The 20,788-nt window shown below is 43.0% G+C and overlaps 1 protein-coding gene across 1 annotated transcript in view; it reads right to left on the bottom strand.

Moving 5' to 3' along the window:
* Positions 1-20,252, bottom strand: part of ZCCHC24 (zinc finger CCHC-type containing 24) — a 119,512-nt gene extending 99,260 nt beyond the window's left edge. The window contains exons 1-2 of the mRNA XM_072869807.1: positions 19,560-20,252; positions 2,006-2,206 (exon numbers count right to left, since the gene is read on the bottom strand). Of these exons, the coding sequence (XP_072725908.1) occupies positions 2,006-2,206; positions 19,560-19,799 (441 nt within the window). The 5' untranslated portion in view covers positions 19,800-20,252. The remainder of the gene's footprint in view (positions 1-2,005; positions 2,207-19,559) is intronic.
* Positions 20,253-20,788: the final 536 nt, after the last annotated feature.

The following is a 20,788-nucleotide window of genomic DNA, read 5'->3' as shown; positions in this document are numbered from 1 at the left end:
AGTGGAGGACAACGTTGGCAGGAGAACAAATGACTATAAAGTGGCCATGAGCTACACTTATCCTGGAAATTGGAAGATTTCTAATTATGAGAGGACTGAGGTTCTGGAGGAGCTTCCCACATCAGCAGTAGTGAGAGCAAAATACTGAAATGCTTCCCAACTAAAACTTGATCAGTTTACGAAAGGGACTGTATGATATGGCTGCCTGTAACTGTAGAAGACCGGGTGCAGTGAGCAAGCAGATGCCTCCTAGTCCTGTGTTCCTTCACTCATTACTTACTAGCTCATAGGCCAGCCACAGAGCATGCTCTGTAGGAAGCCTTTTTCCTAGTTCACAGAGAAATTGAAGACATTACTAGTGAAATCTTAAAAAAAAATACATAGGATGTGCAATTTCAGTAAATTAATCTTACTACAGGAACCTTAATTTGTTTACATCTCCTGGATTTCTATGGGTATGTCTTCAATTTTCATTAACTGTTCTTTAATCTCTAGTGCCTCAAACTGCAAAAATACCTATGAAATAAATAATGCATTTCTGCTCCAACTTTCACTTGGGACTGTCTGTGCGAGCTGCATCTTGCACATATTGATCGTCAAGGGATCTGTTGCGTTCATTTGGTTTCTTACACAGCATGGCACAGCCATCTCCAACAGTTCAGCACTCTATTTCTCTCTGCCGCATATTTAGCAGTTGTAGTTCTGATCCCCTTGTTAAGCAATGTATGCTATTACATGGTCCTATCTTTACATTTTGCTGTAACATGCTAAACTAAGTAGTATTTTTGATCTCCTAGCAAGGAAAATTTCATATTTTTTTCCTAATGAAAACTGCCTTACTCAATGTATATTGAAATAATATGAAGTAAAAATATTTTCAAGTGCCATACCCAACACTACAAATGTACTTTAATTCTACAGTTTTCGTTAGAATTAATGAAAGATATACAGCTAAAGTCCATGAAGAAAACAATTTAGACTATGCATAACAGCAGGAGGAATACAGTCAGCTAAAGCTCATCTGACATTAGACTTGATTTCATGCTGACCCTGCTCAGCTGGCAGATGCTTTTCCGCCTGTGTTTTGGCTTATATATGTCTGACGTCATCAATGGTGAATTAACTGTAGTTAATTCTATGCAGATTAATTCTGCTGAAAGTCACACTTTAAGAGGGTAGGAGGTTAAAGCCATAGTGAAGTGGATGCCAGTGATGTCCACATCTGCATTTCTAGAGTATTGGCAGCACTTTAATTTCCTTGGGACTCTACATAGAATATTGTTGGAGTTGTGAAAGTTTAAGCCAGCAACACGCCTGCACCCAGCTGAAACTTGAGAGGATGGAGAAACCTCGCACACTGTGGCTTGGAGCCTCAGGAAAAAAAATTGCAGACTGGTTAGTGGTTTTAGTGCACACTGGTTTATACCTCTTTTCTAAGGAAATAAATTTTGCCAGTTTTGTCACTACAAAAAAGTTCTGGGAGTTCAAGACCACCACATTTGCCAAGTATAGCAAACCTCTTCTATGAGATGGAAGACATTTTGCACCAGATATACTTGGAGCGTGTGTCACTGCAACACTGATTCAAAGTCCTCATCCAGTGTAACAATTTCTTCTCCTTTAGCATATGTAACTTGTTATATTTTTATTAAGTGCCATTGCCAAACTGACTATACAATGTGCTGCTTGAAAACATATTTTACATAATCTCTGTGATAGAAAATTACATAGTAGCCATTTTTAAAGTTTCCAAAATCTATTTATCATGTGCCCAGATGAGTATCTTTTGTAATTCTTATTAGGCAAGTGAAATTGCATATTTTTTCCATCAGCATTGGGATAAAGAATATATTCAAAGAACACATGGCTAGCTTGGCACTTTGTCAAGATATTTCTTCAGTGCTACTCTCTCTAAGGAACTATTTCAGTCAAATTCTGTGTTACTAAATCAAGGAATGGTGAAAATTTTCATGAAGATTTTCCCAGAATATTGCATATTCCTTACCTGTGGGCAGTCTTTGATGTAGTGTCCCTTGTTAAAGCAGAGATGGCACAGGTAGTTAGGAGGTGGCCTCTTGCTGGGTTTTCTGGCTTCTGAAGAAAGGGATAGGTCAGAGAAATGCTCGGTGAGGGAGCTTAACCCATCCACAATGTTATTAAGAGAGCCATAAGGTGATGCACTCTTGTACAGACTGCTGCTCAGAGCCTGCAAAAGAAAAGAAAAAAGTCACATGAAACTGTATTATAGTAAAGTCACATAGTACTGTATTAATGATTATTCCAAGACTGATCTGAGGAGGGGAAGGATAAAAATAGCAGAAAAATCGTGATTTTTTTTTTCAGTAAGAACATGGCTGCATATTTGAGGAGAGTAATATAAAAGTCATTAATAAAGAGGCTTCTTGAAGGCAGTGCAATGGAGCTGGTCACCCCATTGCTGTGGAAACTACTGAGCTTGCCATGGTTCACTTAGTCCAACCTTTCCCCTAAGCAACGATTACTTTCCTGTGTTTGATCATACCACAGTCCTGGTACGGTTAGAATACGCAGGCAAAAAACTGGAAGAACCACCCACAAAACGGAACGTTTTTGTGTCCAGAACCACTTACGCAAACAATACTAAAGTCAGGGAAAGGAAAAGAACACCAAGAAAAATGTAAAGTAATTTTTAATTTCCGATCTGGTTAATGAGACAGTCGACATAGAGTCCTATGTTCAAACAATAACAAGAAACATTCAGATCTGTATCTGTCTTAGATTTTCTAAGGGGAAACCTGCTGTGATTTAAACATTTCCTGATAAACGGTAAATACCTAGTTTTTGTCCTTCACCTCAATAGGATCCTCACTCAATCTGCAAATCAAAATCAGGAGCTCCTAATTTGCCATTCTGTAGTTTTAGAACAGCAGGAAACCCATAATCACCTAAATAGCTAATCTCCCTGATGGAGATAACAAGGATTCATTCACTTTAATGTGTTACTTAACACTTTAATGTGTTAAGGCTCAAAAGAAACTGTGTAGTAGGAGTTTAAAAAGTAAATAATAACTTAAAAAAACCCAAAACAAAACATGGTAATGAATTACTGTAGAAACAGGACCGACTATTGACAGTCCTCTCCACCCTGAAATGATGGGACACATTTCACAGGGTGTTTCTATGTTAGGTCTGATACACCTCACAATAATGCAACGCTCATGTCATTCTCCTGGGATCAGAGAATTACTGCTGGCTTACAGGAAATTGAGGTAAGAAGAGGTCCAACCTGTGCCTCTGTAGAGACCTTGTTTTTCAGTGCTATTAAATCCAAATATTTCAATGGAGTCTTTATATATGTCATAAGTTTTCATATGTTTATATGTTATATACATATTGAAGACATGCATTGAAATTGATTTAGAGAGTTTGTGAAATAAATCTGAAATGGAATTACATTTATCTCAGAGATCTCGAACATTCAGCATGTCTGCACAGTGAGTGCGTTTTCTGGGTAACAGTCACATACCGAAAGAATCATATTGAAGCTCTAGGCACAATTACCTGGATGAGTCCCAACTATCACTGAATCCCATCCCACTGCAGATGGTGTATACTGTAAATAAAAATTCAGCCTAAGTGGCAGGCCACCGCCATACAGATAATCCGCTTCACCCACCCTCACTATAGTCAAACACAACGTGCTGAGCTCCACTGACCCCTCCTATAAAGCTGAAGCTGCTGCACGGCAGCAGCATCAATTCAAAGGGCCACAGAGTAGAGTCTGATCTCAAGGGGGACTTCACACATGTCCTGGCACTGAAACACCCATCGTTTTACCCCCCAGCACAGCAGAGTTCTGTGCTGGTGCAAGATGTTCTGGCTGCTGAGAGGAGAATCAGTCACTTTGGTTCAGGGGTTAAACCCATACGTTTTAAAAGGAAAAGCTATTTCAAAAACTAACAAAAAGGTTTTAGCTGCTTTAGCCATCAAGCAACCAAAGATACCTCCAACGGTCACTGGAATTTATATTCTAGGATTTATTGGACACTTTTGGAATGAGAAATTCTTGGCATCAAATTGTTAAAAGGAAGGGGAAGTGCTATGGATGCCAAAATAGTATTAATTAAGGGTCTTCAAGAAGTTCTTGTCTCCCTAGGAGCCACTTTCTCTTACATACACTTGGAATAATACAAAATCTTTCTTTTTAAGAGCCCCTCTTGCCAAGAGATTCTTAAAGTACTTCACATGCATTACACCCATCGGTAACTTTGCAAATTCCCCATTACCTGATTTTTATAGAAGGGTGGGTGCATGGACACACAGAATGTATGAAATCCCAAATGCTTTACCCATTGCCAAAATCTGGAATGTCCCCTGGGGATGTAGAATACATAACTCTGTGCCCATCAGGAGGCTGATATTTCTGCCCCAAGGGCCAACCCAGTGACAAAACAAAACATACCTATCTGCTGCCTTCAGTGGGCTTTGAACTGGACTCACAGTGGTTACTATTTTCTTTCCTACATATCCTTTACAGTGAGCTATTACCCCCATTATAAGGGAGCAGTTTGGCACCACAACTGGATATTACATAATTCAGTCCTCCACCAACCCTTCTTGGCACGTGTCAGGTCAATACGGAAACGTAAGGGTTGCAATGACCGCAGCTTTGCCCACTCTCTCAGCAAACCTTTACAAACTTTTGTTTGTTTCACCCATGGCAGCCACAAGCCTTGTCAAAGGCCAGGATCCCATCAGACTACAGGCTCTACTGACACTAAATCATAATCTTAGCAGCCACCAACGGCTCTGTGGCTGAAGCGTGACACATGGCTCTGAAAGTGGCCAGCTGCTTCAGCTGGCAGGGCATTTGTGCTATACGTGCCAAAGTTGGACACGCCAAAACATCCAGTCTACACACACCACTATGAAACACTTCCCTATAATCATCTTGAGGCCCAGTGTTAAAAAAGGAAAAGACACAAATATAACATCCCAGAAGATGACAGTAAAGGAGAAGATGGACATTGCCGACGTCACTGGTGTTTCAAAGAACAATGAATTCGTTAAGGAAAATTCCTAGACGATCCCAAGATGCAGCCCATCCCTTCTGGTACAGAGTCAGGCAAACTGCTTCAGCAGTTCCTGCCAATGTGTCCTGGAAAATGGTCTTAAATCAGTTCAACTCTGAGTCAATGTGAAAAACACATCAATCTGGCACTTGAAAGATGCTATAAAGAGCACCAGCACAAATGGTGCTGCGTCCTGTTGCTAGCTGTGGAAATCTCCAGTTCTTCAGAAGGAGATGAGGAAAAAAGCCGTTCCAAAAAGCCAAGTTATACAATAAGGGTGGTGGTGGTGGGAAAGTTCATCCCAGCCCCTGGAATCAAATAGCAAAAGCCCAGGAACATGTAATGAATGTGATGAAAGCAAATGGTGATTTAGTCCATTTTGTCTTTGTAGAAGACAAGGGGTGAATGAATATGGCTGAGATACATAAAACAGGGGGGTTTTTTTGTCTGGGGCACTTAATTGAGCACATCAGCAATTCCACCCTTACTAAGTGTTTGCCCTGCTGCAAAGGGGATTTTTAAGAAGGGTTTTGAACAAAATCTTTGAATTAGCTTCACACTCAAAGGGGATGTCCAGGGGATGATCGGAGTGACAGGGAGAATGTTGATAGTCTCAGAGAGATGACAGTAGTAAAGGAAAATAGAGAGGAAGAGGGAAATGCATCCTGACTCATTCTGGTCTCGAGTGTATTGGTGCACGTCTGGGAGGTGGCAGGGAGACTGCTCCTCTGATGAATTTCACCAAAAGCAATGACTGCTTTGTGTTCACAGTGTACCACTAGTAAAGCCAACCTATTTCTTTAAAAAGCAGACAACAAATAATACCTCTCAAATGGAGTCTCATTTTGAGCTATAACAGGATAGAAAGGATTTGGCAGTGAAAGGGTTAGTGCTCTCAAGAAGCCGAAAGACCACACTGCATGTCCTAATTACAAGGCTCATCAGGCCAGCTGCAATGAATTCAGGGTTTCCTTATCTTGCTGTACGGGGAGGATGGGGGGCCTGGTGGTAAAACTTAGAAACTGGCTTGGTGGGAAGTTTGAGCTGATAATGTAAGTTGGTTGGTTGGTTTGTTTGTTTTTCTTCCTATGAAACTTGTCGACTTAGTTGAATGTGAACCAAACTGAAAATTTGGTATTGTACTTTCCAAAGGTAACTCTCTGCTCAGTAGATCTTTAAACTGTTATCTGTTGGTGGTGTTGGGAAGTAAGGCTTCCTTTTGTTATTTGTTTGCTAAGTGTTTCCAGTTAAAGGGCCCGTAATCTGAGAGATTGCACTGTGGTCCTTTGTGAAAGAGGCAGCTATTGTCTCTTATAGCTTGATTACTCTGATTTCCAGTTGGGTAACATATGTGAGTGACTCAAGAGTTCCAGCATCTAACTCACCTCTAAGAAATTCTTAGTTAAGTGAATGATCTGGCAAATGCTCTTGATTCCCTTGGCTGGTCCCTGCCTTTCAGAGACAGCTTTTGGGACTGAAGTGCCAAGAGGTGGATAAGAAAACACTGAAACAGAATTTAGCTCTTCAGCTTCTTTTTAGCAATGGTATAATGGTGAAAATAAAGACAATGGTACTGTTATGAATATGTAACAAAACATTTGAACAAATAGATGGCAAGTCTTACTTTCCAAATTTCCCACTGGTATGGCTACTGCTTTAGCTGTAAAGGTATTTTTTTAACAGGGAGCAGAAAGCACAGATAGCATGATAGCATCTCAGTTATGACAACATTTAATTCTGCTCAAAGGTGATAGGATTACCTGTCTTCTGGAACAGCTGATATTAATAAGCAATGGCAACCTGTTTATGTGGGAATGGCACCTTGTTATGAGGACTTACAGGAGTTAAGAAGCAAAGCTTTTAGGCATGGGACCAGAAATGTAGAGGCATATCTGGAAAATTCAGTTTCTGCCCTAAGTTCAGTTTGCAGCTGCTGGACCCTTAAGGCAGCGATAAAGGGGTACAGATCCACCAGTTACCTGAAGCTAGAATGACCTGTGCTGGTTGACGTGGTTGATAAGCTGCATCTGGCCAGTACATTTGTTTGGTGCTCTTGGGGTTGTTTGGTTTCTTTTTTAATTTAAAAAGTATACTTTGAAAAAACACTTCCTACCCACCCCCTGCCCGCCCCAACCACCCCCCCCTCCCCCCCAGGAAAAAGAAAAAGGAAACTACACTGGTACCCCTACACAATATCTCACCAGTTAAAATAGAGGAGAGAAAGAAATATTTAAACTAGCCAAATGAGCATGAAGAAAATGCAACTTCTTGCCCTCTTTGAAGTCATCTGCTCTTTAAGTGCAATAGCTAAAACCGGATAGGAGAAGCCATATAATGCTCCTAAACTGTTGGATTCTGTGCATAACATCCCTCATCACAGATGTCCTTCTTTGTTCCTGCTAGTTAACGGATTTAACATTGAAGTTGGCAGAGGTGACTACTCCACCTTAGCAGGGTAATTTCCTTTGGATGTGGCATCGCTATTGTGACTATTCAACCTGAAATCCAGTGGGTTAACACTTAAAAAAGGCAAAAACAGACAAACAAAACCCCCACACAACATTCCAATACTAAAAAATTCTTCCCTATTTACACCTGTTTAAAAGTATCTCTAAAGGACTTGTGAAAGAACCTGCTCAAGCTGTAAGTTAGTATGATTTGTGCTAGTGGTTCTCTCTATGTTTGTTTTAATTGCACATACTGAAGTGAGGTCCTGTAGCATTTCAATATTCCTATAATGTAGTCCAGTCATCAATTCTCCCACTACATGAAATAGCCTGTAATTGAAAAGTGATGAGCAAAGAATTTTTGATGACTTATTTTTGCTTTAGTATGTTGCCAACCTAATAAAGTAAACAAAAATAAAGCAGTCTTAACTTCCAGAGTTAATTTTAAGTCGGCAGGCGCCATAGCTGTTTGAAGTTTGTTGGAAAAAGGAGCTGGGTTACCCTATCATCAGTGTGGAAAAAGTAAGGTTTTCATATACTTTAAAGTATAAACATTCTCCAGTCTGTGAAGCATGTATGATGGTAACCAGACTAGCCATGCTAATTATTAGCCCTACACTGAAATGTCAAAAGGTGCTTAAGTTATCAGCTTGGATTTTCATGAAGATAAGAACTGAGTACATCCCCATACTGTGTCATGGATAAAACAGTAGGATAGACAAGTCATTGCCCTCACTCAGTTGCTATTTTCATGTCGGAGGAGAGGGAAATCTGAAGCTACCCAAACAGTAATTCAGTGGCTTGTCCGTGCCAATATACAAAACCTAACCTGAGGGCCTGTATCTGTCTTCTCTGCTAGTGCCCCAAGGCCTGCTTCTGACATGGGATTTATCTGTGGGGCCATGCACCATGTGTGAAAGCACAACAGTTGCACCTGAAGATGATCATGTGTGGAGAACAGCACTTCAAATCTGTGATTTTTCTGTGCTTCAGCTCTTTATAAGTGGTCAAAACAGTTCCCTGTTTCTGTCCCCAAAGAAAACATCCAATGCAGAATCAATGCTTATGGCCAACCCCAAAGCCTTCTGAAAATAGAGGGATTAAATGAAAATAGTAATAAATTTAGTTGTATTAATTTGAGCCAGAAGAAATAGAGAAGTTTAATTACCAAGGCTGAACTGGAAAACCTCAAAAACTGTTCCTGTATGGCTTATGTCTGCTTTAGCTTCCCTGATAAATTATAGATACTTTTACAGAAAACAGTTTAAGTTTACTTAGTAACATTTTATCATTGGACAAGTGCAAGCAAAGCTCATCACTCAGTGAAGAAAATGTTTGCCTGGAGGAAGAAAAAAAAGACCCGGGCTCCTGTTTCCTTCTGAAATCACAGTTTAAGTTCGCTGTCAAAAAATCTGGTCGTTGGGCTGACTTTAGTAAAATGTGAATTACTCAAGTTCCTTATCTAGAAACACAGATAAATGTAGATTAGCCAAGTAAACCTTAATTAATACATTCCTGGCTAGTTAGATTAGCCAAGTATACCTTAATTCATCCTTCTTCTGTAGGGGGTTTTAGATAAATACATGTTTATATTAAACTGCTAACACTAATGCCTACTTCTAAATATTTACAGATAGATGGCACTAGGACTTTCCTTTTGCAGAAACAGTATCTTAAGGAAACAACTATGAATGTGGCATGACTTGCCAGTAGTTGTGAAGCGAGTCAATGGTAGGGCAATGAATCTTTAATCCAGCAGATAGATCTATTTAACCTAGTTATTCCAGATCTGACAGCTCAGCTGGTTGTGGCTTCTCATGTTGTAATTGCTCATCACTGCTGAGACTTTGCAAGTGTCTTTGCAAGAGACTTTGCTGAGACTGTTGCAAGTGGGTGCAACACACTCCTCTGTGTATGACTGGCATACCTTCAATTAAAAAGGTTAAAGAGCAATGCATGCCACCATCTCGCCTTGCTTTCAGTCTGCTGATCTTTACCATTTTGATCCAAAGCTTTCAGTGAGTTTCACAGATCTTTAGATCTTAAAAAAATGCTGCTCCCCATCCACTATACAGTGGTATAGAAGTAACAAAACACTGACAGCTAAGAAGTTGCTCAGTCACCATCTTCAGGCTTGCTGAAGCTCAGGCTGGCCTCTTAGCTCTCTGCTAGTAGTGTGACCCTCATTTCAGCCTCAGGGAAAGATTTGCTGCAGATGTCAGTGAGGACACTTGTTGTACACAATGTGCAGGACCTCACAAAAAGCCTTTAATGGCAGATGTGGAAAGGTGGGAAAGGAGAGGATAGAGATTTCCTCTGGTCAGAGGTGCACAGCGTTGGAGGAACTTTCTAAGTCTTGCACCAAGCTCTGCAGGGATCCTTTTCATCCACTGAATGCTAAACAACTGCCCGCTTATGTTAAAGAGAAGCTCTAACACATGAGCACTATACTAGGGACAACGGAGACCATTCACGTCGCAAATTGCTTTAACACATCCCCACAGGAGCTTTCATTCCTCAGCCTGTCCCTCGACTGCCTGCAGCTGAGTCTCCCCGGGCTGCAGGCTGCCAACCTCCCTGACCTTTCGGAGGGAGCACCGCGGGGAGGGCCTCCGCCAGGCACCTCCATCCCACTGCCTCCTCGCGTTGTCAAAAAACAAGCCTATTTTGTGGATGTCGGGACAGGGTTCTCGGACGAGGAGATTATGAAGGCTGTATAGCATAAAGTGAGGGGAGAAACGGATGGACATGTTTTGACCCCTGCGCTTTCTGTTAACATCTCTGTTTCCTGCAGGAAATCTTGTCTCAATCTGACCTGCAGTTTGAAAAACAAGAGTCGGGTTTCCTCTCATTCGGTGGGTCTTTTGACACTCCAAACATAAGAAAAATAACACCCGGAAATAGATATGTGCCTGTTTAAGACACACTTAGGAAAGCATTTACCTCCTGTGCAGCTCTTACGTGATAAAAGGTTTTGCTAAGAAATGTCCATTTTGGGTTAAATAGAACTTTAAGTCTGAGACAGTTTTGTTTATATCATTTACATTCAGTAATGCCTTCTTGGCACAGAAACCTCTGCGATGGCTGCCAAAGTTTAAAAGAGGCAAAGCTAAGGTCACTGTCAGAGGTAGAAACAATACATCATCTGCCCAGAACGGGCCCCTCGCAATGCGCTCAGGGCCTCAGTTCCTGCACTCATGGGAAGACAAAAACTTTTATTAAATTGAATATAGTGAGGAAAATAAATTATTTCCATGTACAAAATGACAGGCTGGAATTTCATTTTGTGACTCCAGCTTTTAGATAGTTTTATCTACATTTATAGCCACCCTCTTAATCAGTTGTAATGCAGCACAGCTTGAAGTGTGATCTGAGCAAGTGAACCTAAAATTCCCAATCTGCTTCAGATAAATTATAAAATAACAATTGAGTAATCTGATTTCCAAGTAGACTTAAGCACTCTTCTTTTTTTCCAGGTTGGGTCTGTTAGAGGAATGAATCTATTATTCTATTAATTTCAATTGTAATGTATGTTGGTGAAAGAGGTTATAAGAACACCTCTGTATTTCAAGGACCACTGATGCTCAAACCCTCTTAAGAGCTCTTACTAATCCCTCATTTTCAGGATGTAATGACTGCACAATAGTTCCTTTGCTTTCTGTTCAGCCACAGGTATCCACAGCCCTAATGAATACACACAAACAGCTGACTAGCAGGCTGGCTTAGTGAGAAGAAATACAGGCTCCAATTCCCCTGCTACAATCTCAACCAAGTTTAGAAACCTGGAACCCCTGGGTTGGCAAGAGAAACCTATAGGAGCAAGATGATCCCTTTAAAATGTTTGCTTGGTTGGCAGTTAGCTGGATGAGATGTAAATATAGATTTCCAGATTCCTGTGATCCTTCTAGGGTATTGCACTTGTGTTCATTCAAGAGAGACACCAAATCCTGCCATGTGGAGAGAGTAGGTGTGGGTGGCTGTTTAATACAGCAGGAAAATATTTCTGCTTTGTATATGACGGCAAGAGCCCCAGACCATGAGGGCACTTGCTGATGTTCAAACTAAATCTGTAGAAACACAAAATGTATTTCCTAAGATACAGGTTTTGGAAGACCACGCAGCAGCTCTCCGATCAGCAGCAGTTGAAAGAGCTAAGAAAAAGGGCCTACAAGAGGCTCCTTAAAATTTCTCTTATTCAAAATATTGGACTTGCTAGTATTTGCTTACATCAAAACACATAACATATCACAAGCCTAGGCCATTTCTTTGTCAAAACTTAAAAACCACCAAAACTCCCAGCAGCTGTGCTGGCCTGGCCAGACAATGAGGGGCATGGACAGAGCCCATGTCTCGTAACCCTGCATTTATTCTGCTTTCCTCAAGTGAATCTGTCTATAATTTTAGGTTCTACTTTTAGTAGATCACAGATTCTTTGTCTTTGTAATGTTTCCGAGAATAAAAACTGACCTGCAAGAAAAAAGAAGTTATTTAAGTTGTGACACTTACATCTATCTGAATTACATCAGCATTACTGTAAGATTTGAATAGCTTTGTAAAACTTAATCGCTTCCTTTGATCCATGATAACTTCTGTGGAACCCAGACAGAAACTGAAGTAAATGGCCATGAAGCAAAGACTTATATTCTTCCCATTTAATTTAATCATTTCATTGTGGCTTTCTAAAAGAGGAAGAAGGGCAACTTCAGGAGAGTGGCAAAATGGGCATCAGGCTGCTGGCAACTTTCCTGGGGAAAAGAAACGGAGGAGAGGTACAAGTATTAACCATTATATTTCACAAAACCATTCAGTAGCTTTAAGGTGATACCCAGTATCACTTTTTAGGCAGCATTTATATGTATATATATATCTAGTTTTGATAACAGAATACATTTGGTTTTGTTTCTATGCAAATACATATTATCAGTATTGTATGACTTAGCTTTGTAATATCTGTGCCTGGACCTTTTTGAAACTGCACTGTGTCACTGTTTTTTCATGCTTCTTAAAGTAGCATGAAAAAGATCCTCTGGTCTTAGATTTAAATATCGCTTAAATCAGGTGTCAGGGTCATTTTATGGCCCACTTAAACTCTGAACTAGAAAATTTTTCTTTGCATTAATCCTCACTTAGTGTCTGCCAATAATGTGATCTTTTCTTCTAATCTTTTATTACCAAAGTAACAGGACCATTGCTAAAAGTTGTTTGCTATCTGTTTCATACAACTCCACAAAATCTCCCAAACAACAAAAAGTTAAAAAAAAAAAAAAAAAAAGGGGGGGGGTTGGCTTTTGGATTAAAACAGTTTGTACACCTTTTGGTTATCTATTCACTCCATACACTTCATAAATGAATATATTGGTTCAGGTCAGACTTGATTGTCTGATCATTTGTGCAGTTCATTGGAGAAGGATCTTCCTTTTCTATTCTGAATAACTGAGTCTGTGTCTGCAGAGCAAAAGAGGAAGGGATGAAAAATCATTACCCGACACAGTTACATCACCCCTTTGTTTGGGTGCCTTGGGATGGAAGACACTGTAAATGCATAAAATAACTGTAACTGAAAGCTGCGTGTATAAAATAGAATTGTAACAAGAATTCTACATGCTTTTGCCCCCGATTATGTGTTGAGGGGGTTTTTTTCTATGTATTTCCTGGTAAGTGTTTTTTCAAAACATGGATGTATTTGTGAGACAGGAAGGGAATGCCAATGCTTCTCTCAATGAGGATTTGCATAAATACAAAATCCCAAGTGATTTAAAAGAGTTGGCAATAATTTTCAACTATCACGAAGAATACATATAATTGGTCTATCTTCTATTGCTAGCTTTTTTTGTACCTATCAAAAAGAAATCAATGGTAAAGCAGAAAGCCCGTATTCCTCTTCTGGAAGACTTCATTTAGGTTCAGCAATTAGTATTTTAGCTCTTCCCAGCTTTCCAAACATGGTTCAGCCTTTGATGTGATACTAAGTAGCTGCAGAAGACTATGGTGGATAATACTTTTGTTGCCATGAGCCAAAGCCCAGCTGTAAATCATGTTTGAACTAGTTAAAGCCAGAGGTGGCACAGGTGCACTGCAGAGCTACAGCAGCATTTGCTTGAGGTGTGTGGGGGGTAAGGAAGCAACGAAAGAGGCTCTGACTGTTGGAGTAACTTCAACACATCTTCACTACTACTTCTTACTTCTGGGAGCTTTCTACTGTTCTTAATCAGGTAAGGAAGGCCCAGTAAAAGCAACATAACTGTATTCAGAGTACTTGCTCAGAGTATTCAGAGAACCAAATTTGGCTCGTGTGTTCCCTTCTGCAATCAAATCACTATGAGGTAATTCAGCCTCTGTGTGAAGAATAAGAAGGATACCTACCATATCAAGTACAGTGCACTTAAAAAAAAAAAAAAATTAAAAATTTAATCCTGGAGAGTAGAGAAGTCTAAAGCCATACCTATGGGATACAAATGGAAGGGTGTAATTTGTACGATAACTTGAGTTTCCCACTTCTTATACAAAATACAGCTCTTATTTTCAGACTCCACTTCCTATAGTACATTCACGTATGGTCGGTGTTTTTTTTTCCTTCCCTGGCAAAAGAGGGTGTTTTCCAAAGACAGAAGTAGTAATGCAAGAGGCCATGGCTGCAGAAATAAGAACAGGGAGCAAAAAAGAATGCTTCTAGACTTAAAAACCTGAATTTTTGCATTTTAAAGTACACATCCAACTGGAATTGGAAATAGAGTAGTTGTTAGCTCAAATACCTGTAATAGGATCTGATACTTCGAGTCCAGAATAGAGAGTGGGCTGTGAAAGCTGCACTTGGTGTGCTGAGGCAATATCATCAAAAGGGCTCTAGAGCTGGCTGTGTGGGAGGATGGAGGAGGCTGATGCCGCCAAAATCCCCAAACGCACGCTGTCTCCCAACTAACAGAGATTCAGCTCCTTGGAATCTCTTATAAGGACCAATGTGAGAACTGACATTTAACTTCTTGAAAAGCAGTATGAAAGGAGCTGACTGGCAGTTTAAGTAGCCACAAAATATCTGTAATGTACAATCGTCCTGAGCCAGAGAGCACAAGTTTCTCCAACACAGGAATTGTTGAGCTATTGCCTTTTCAATACAATTTGTAGAAGGATAAGGGCACTGACATGTTAGTGCTTACATGAAGAACAGTGAGAAAAATGAAGATGAGGAAATCAATCAAATAATAATTACTATTATTAAAGGATGCCTTCATGTACTGCAGGCAACCTGTATGCTGCACTACTGTCAATAACCATGCTTAAATAAGAGGAGCTAAACCTGTGGTTGTTTAGACTGCAAGTGAGAAGCAAGAACTCCTGACTGTAGTGCTGAGCACATTAAGCACTCTGTGGATCAGAAATATGCTCTGTTAGAATAACTAATAATATTCCATAAAATTAAGGGAATCAGAAATGTTTTGGACCATATGGCAATTTCTGCTAATCCGCATCTCTGTTGTATTTGCCTTAGGACCGTACTGGTTGTGAGCAGCTTCTTACAAGGTGTTTTGTTCTCTCCTTAAATCTTTTATTCGTGGCTGTTCTCAGAGATATGACACTTAATTTAGTAGGTCAATTGCCTGATCTTGTATGGCAATCCCTGTGTTGTTCTGATACTATGAGAATGGCGAGTCTCTTTTTTTAATCCTATCATCCTCCAAATTAATTGATCAAGGCTAAAGAACAGATCTTTCTTTATCAAGTATCAGGCTATTGTGTATTCCTCAAATTCTATGAAAGACAGATGGAAAACAAGTTTGTCTGATATAAAATGTATTTTCTGTAGAAGTGCCAACTTCCTTCCATACATTTTTTTTTCTGTTCTTGCCAGTGTTTCATGGGATTTTGTTGTTGTTAATATATGAACGTCACTGTCACATTAACTTTATTTCTTTGGGAAACTGCCTGATAAGCAGTATCTATCCCAGTGCTGCAGACCTGCTTCTGTTCCATGGGGGTTTGAGTGTTATTTGCCACAGTACACTCTAAACTTTTTTTTTTTAATTCCCCAAATTTTCCTGTCCGAGTGATCTGCACCTTACCACAGCAAACTGAACTAGCTCATGTTCTCTCATTCCCAGTTAGTTGCCCTCTTACCTACAAGGACTGGATCTGGAAGTCCCTGAGTCAGAAACATGAACTACTTTTTGAAAATGGTGATTCTTTTCTAATCCAGTATATGCAGTTATTTGTGCTTAAATAAGATCTGTTTTAGATCTGGAAAGTGGCTGCCATAGAGGTTTCTAGAAGGAATTCCCCTCTTGAAAGACACACAGAGTATTGCACATGGGCAAAGAATTCATTAGGACACAGGCTCCTTCTCATGTAAACATTGGCTTGTACCAGAATTAGCACTCTAGGTTCAAAGAAACAGGTTTGATTATAATAATATGGTAATTTCTAGTTACTGGTTGCTGTCTCTTCTTGACTGAAGTCAGTATTGATCTGGTAGGATGCCTACTGTGAGTATACAAAAATACCATATGAGTCTTACACCCTTATTCTAGGTTTCTCAATTATACCACTCAATGACACAAAGCCACAGCTACCTGGCTGTGTCTCAAATGCATTAAAACCCATGTAACCAGCCCCACAACAAAACCTCAAATACTTGGCTCTGACGGATAGTGTTATAATGAGGGTGGAGCTCAGTTCAATAGCCAATTTAATGCATCTTTAATGTTATAACATGCTTTCGTTTCATATCTAGGACAATAAACACTGCAGTAAAGTTTTATTTAAAGCAGGTCTGTTTTGCAAAATGAGTCTTGCATATGGAACAAAACACTCATTGTCACTTTACTGTTTAAACCTTTATTATTGCTTCTTTTTTTTTTCCTGGTACAATGGGCTTTTATGCACCAAACAGCTGTGTTCATCATGTTTATTTAGAAGGCGTCCATTGTAGTGGAAAAAGTCTGGAGGACAAAAAATCTTGGTGAAGTGCAAGACTACTCTGTGGGTGCTGGCGCTTTTATTTTTTTCTGTCCAGTTCCTTTGGTCAGCATGCAAGTCACATACACAGGCACTGCCATGCAGACTTGCTGTATAACAGCAACTTTTCACAAGTGCTGTCTCTTATTCCAAGCGTTCTCCTCCAGAAATTTTCAATTGCAAGGCAACATACAGGACACGCGACTATTTTATACCCTATGATCCTATCGTTTCTCAATCTGTTGCTATTTTGGCCCCTCATTAGGTCACTTTCCAAATATTGTGTACAGCTATGTGTCAATCATTGTCACAGCTCGGCTCCAGGCTAAGCCAACCCAGGACAAAACTGGGAGGAAAAAAAATGCCAACCAAAGCAAGCGCTGTGTAGAAAACAGTCAACAGTTTAACTGTGGAAAGCTATGTGTTATTCCAAAGATAGCATAAGCCCACTTGATGCAAAAGCAGCATACAGTACTAATGTTCCCCAAAATAATTTTACACAGTTGAAATACGTGGTGTATACCCAATGGCATCTGCAAATAAACAGATGTTAGAATCTCAAGAATTAGGAGCATGACATTGTAGGAAACTCTTGGGTCACTCCTGCCAAAAAAACAGTCTAGTTTCCAGCTTCTGGACAGAACAGAGCATCTAACATATTGACAGAATTTTTTCTGAGCAACAGTATCCCTAACACCTTCTAAATCTTTGAATGAAAGCTGCTGTATACGCAGGCAGCATTAGCCTGGGGAACTAAAGGGTTCCCTACTTTCTTCGGGGTATATCCAGCAGAGCAAATGTATTCCCATGCCATATGAGATGGCTGTGCCCCTTTGCTCTTTTCAGGTTACCCTGTATTAACACGTAGTTCAGGTAAAGACCGTAAACATAGACTATGTGTCTCTATCAGCCACATAGTCAATGCTATTGTCACAGGCTGGAAAATGAACTGGAACAAACTAACATGCTTGATCTTTTAAAAACATTAAAATTTCTGTATAGAATGAAATGGCTCCTTATTTCCTGAACAGTGAATGCTCTAGGCTTTCTACAGAGCTGGCATTCTCTTTTGTCATTCATGTGCCTCAGGAAACTGCAATGAGGTTAAAAAGAGCAGAATAAAGTTGCATCCATACAGCTCATGGATGACAGGAATCCATGCAGAAACACAGCTAAGGTGACTGCTGGGATCCGAAAGCAGCACGGGCAGGGGGAGGCTGCGAAGGGGCTGACCGCTCCGAGCTGGGGCTTTAGCAGGGGCCTGGGGAAGGCCTGGCATACCGGGGACATGATTTTCCAGAAGAAAGGAGAAAACAGTATGGGGGGAAAAAAACTGGAAAGAAATGTGAGCCAAGTGGAAAGGGAGAGAGTGTGACAAAAGGATTAGCCCCTACTTGCAAACAGTATAGTAGAAGCAGAAAATGAACTCGAGGAGAACTTTAAGGAAAAGAAAACTGTTTCTCAGAGACTGTTTCAAAGGCTTCCTGGATGCAGCCTCCATTTACTTGTTTTCTCCTTTTTCTCGAAGAAGAAAAAGGACCCACTGTGAGCAGAATGTACCCCGACTTGAACAAACGCAGACCTGAATGGAGTCCCAGTCTGGAGAGAGTCCATGTAGGCCAAAGCCCTGCAGTCTTATCGCTACCTGGGCACCATGAAGCTTGTAAGCCAAGCAGTGAGGGGCAAAAGCTACAATTTGTAATCAACAGGTAGGTAGCTGGAAGTTTAAATTACACTGCCTGTTAGTCTTTTTGCACAATCAGTGTGCTTGTTAAGTCTGCGCGTTTTTAAACTGGGTATGTTATGTTGTGCTTCATAAGGCTGGCACATCAGACTGAGTGGATTTTGAAGTATATACTTTTAAAAATAGTGTCTGTTTTGAGACTGGATGTGCTTTGTGAAATTCTTAAGGAAGAAAGAAATTCTCATTAAGGAAAAAAGAATGTGTATATATAACTCCAGCTCCTAACTGTTAACAGCTATAACACCAGAGCAGTTGGGGAATTTGATTTGTTTTTAATTAACAATCCCATACCTTTGCTGACAGAAGAGGAACGTGTATTTTGGCTGTGAATACTTTTTAAACTTATGCTTTAACGTAAATGGCAGTGGAAGGACTCTGACATGTCATTCTGTGGGAAGTGCCAGAGCGGGTGGGATGCACGGTCCATCTACCGCTCGTCAAATGGAGCCACTGCTGAATGTCTCCGGCAAGAGCTGCACGGTGGGGAATAACAACATAGTGGGATCTTTTCTGGAGAGGCTGCGAGCTGTGGTGTGCGAGGTGCCACCTTGCAGTACCTCCACGCATGTGAAGTCCCTCCAATGCAGAAGTGCTTGACCTCAACAACTTCCTGTGACAGGGAGTTCCACAGTGAATTGTCTCTGCATACCCCAGCTTTTTAGCTTCCTTCCCTTTGGTTTCATTTAGTCTTGTTCTTGCGTTACGAAATGTGCGCAAAACTTTTTTCGCTCTGTTTCTGTCACGTTCTTGTTTGTATCTCTTCCTTCTAAATAATGCCAGCCTCTGATCTCAAGCTACACGCATTCTTTATACCAAGCTCTTTAAATATCACTTAAAAAAAAGGGGGGGAGGGGGGGATTTTTGCACGTTACTAGGGTTGTGGCACTTCTTGTACGTCCCCCCTCGTACCCCGGCACCGTCCCGGCCGCGCAAGGGAAAGCAGCCGGTGTAACCATTTACCAGACTGTCAACACGGGCGCCCCTCGCCGCTGGCGGCCGGCGGGAGGAGGCGGCGGCGGGCGGCTTCGCCAATGCCGCTGCGGTGGCGGCGCCTCGCCCCGGCCCGGCCGCCGGCCCGTGAGCGGGACGGGCGCCGCCGCCAGCGCCGGGGGCCGGGGAGCGTGCTCCGGCGGGGCGGGAAGGGAGCGCGGTCGCGGAAGGAGCCCGCGCGGCCGGCCGAGCCTCCCCAGCCGCCGCCGTGCCGTGCGGGGCGGGGAGCGGGGCTGCCCCGTCCCGCCCCGCCGGCGGGCTCGGTCCTGGCTCGTGGGGGGGAGGCCGCCGAGGCATCATGGCGGTTGCGGCCCGGGGGGGGCCGGGGGCAGCGGGCCGGGGGCTGCGCGTCGGGCGGCGGCGGCGGCGCGGACTCACCTCGCTCCGCTGGAGCTGGAAGAAGCTGTTGAGATAGCTGGAGCTGAGCGAGGAGCCCAGCTCCGGGGTGCTCTTGGTGTAGCCGAGGTCGGGGTGCTGGGACGAGGAGGGCTCGGGTCTGAAGGCATCGAAGGCGCTGGCCTGGTGCGTGTCTTGCAGCGAGAGATAGACCCAGTTGAGGAGCTGGGCGGGCTGGTAGACGGACGCGGCGCTGGTGTCGATGGCTGACAACAAGCTCATCTTTCCCCCCGGGCTCTGCCGGCGGCGGCTGTCCCCGCGGTGCCGCTCCCTCTCCCCGCGCTCCGGCCGGCGCCGCTTTCCCGTCCCTGCCGCGGGTGCTTCCTCCTCGCCGCCCGGAGGAGAGGAGAGGACGGGCCGGGCCGGGCCGGGGGCTCGCTGCCGGGCCCCGCGCCGCTCTCGCTCCCCCTAAGGCCGGCGGCGCCCGCCCAGCCCCAGCGCTCCGCGCAGCACGGGCATCGCTGCCGCCGCCCGCGGGCTTCGCAGGAAACTTTCTGCGCGCTCCCTCCCCGCCCGGCCGGTGCCTGCCCCGCTATCTGTCTTTATTCCCACTCCCGCAGGCAGCGGCGGGGAGGGGCTGCCGGCGCTCCGGCAGCGGCGCCGCGCCCCCATAGGCCTCCCGCCCGCCGCGGGGGTGCGGGGGGCGGCCGCGCTGCTGGATGCACGGGCGGCCCGGCGCCGCTCCGCCCCCCGCCCTGCCCGGCTGCGTGCGTGCCTCGGTGTCTGTGTGTCTGTGTCTGTGTCTGTGTGTATGCGTGCGCGTAGCCGCGGAGGTCCCCAGGCCGCTGGCCGGGGTTGTCCCCGGGCCGCTGGCGCCTTGCCCGCCTGGTTTGCGCCGGCTCGCTCGCTCGCTCCCCGGCCTTCCTTTTCCTCCTTCCTGAAGGTTTTTATGCCGAGCACACGCAAAGCCCTTCCGAGGGCTGCTCGCCGGGCCGTTTCGGTGTTGGTTTTAACTTTGCAAGTTTTGCTCGGTAGCTAGCCCGCCCTCCCTTTTCACTCTCGTTTCTGTTTCTTGCCGGTGCTGGGAGCTCGTCGTAATCTGAGGTTCCTTCTCGTTAAATCTCTGTCGGAGCTCCAGGTTTACGAAGGCTTGCTCGGTCACTGAGGTTGTGCCAAGCCTTGCAGAGTTAGGGTTTCCCAAATAAGGCAGGCAAGCAGCGCGATGTTCCCTTTGAAATCCATCTAGGTAGCCCTGGCGCAGGCTCTTGGGG

The sequence above is a fragment of the Ciconia boyciana genome, chromosome 8 (genome assembly GCF_034638445.1).
Source record: "Ciconia boyciana chromosome 8, ASM3463844v1, whole genome shotgun sequence".
Lineage (NCBI taxonomy): Eukaryota > Metazoa > Chordata > Aves > Ciconiiformes > Ciconiidae > Ciconia > Ciconia boyciana.
The sequence above is the reverse complement of the archived record's forward strand: the minus strand, read 5'-3'. Positions and strand labels throughout refer to the sequence as shown.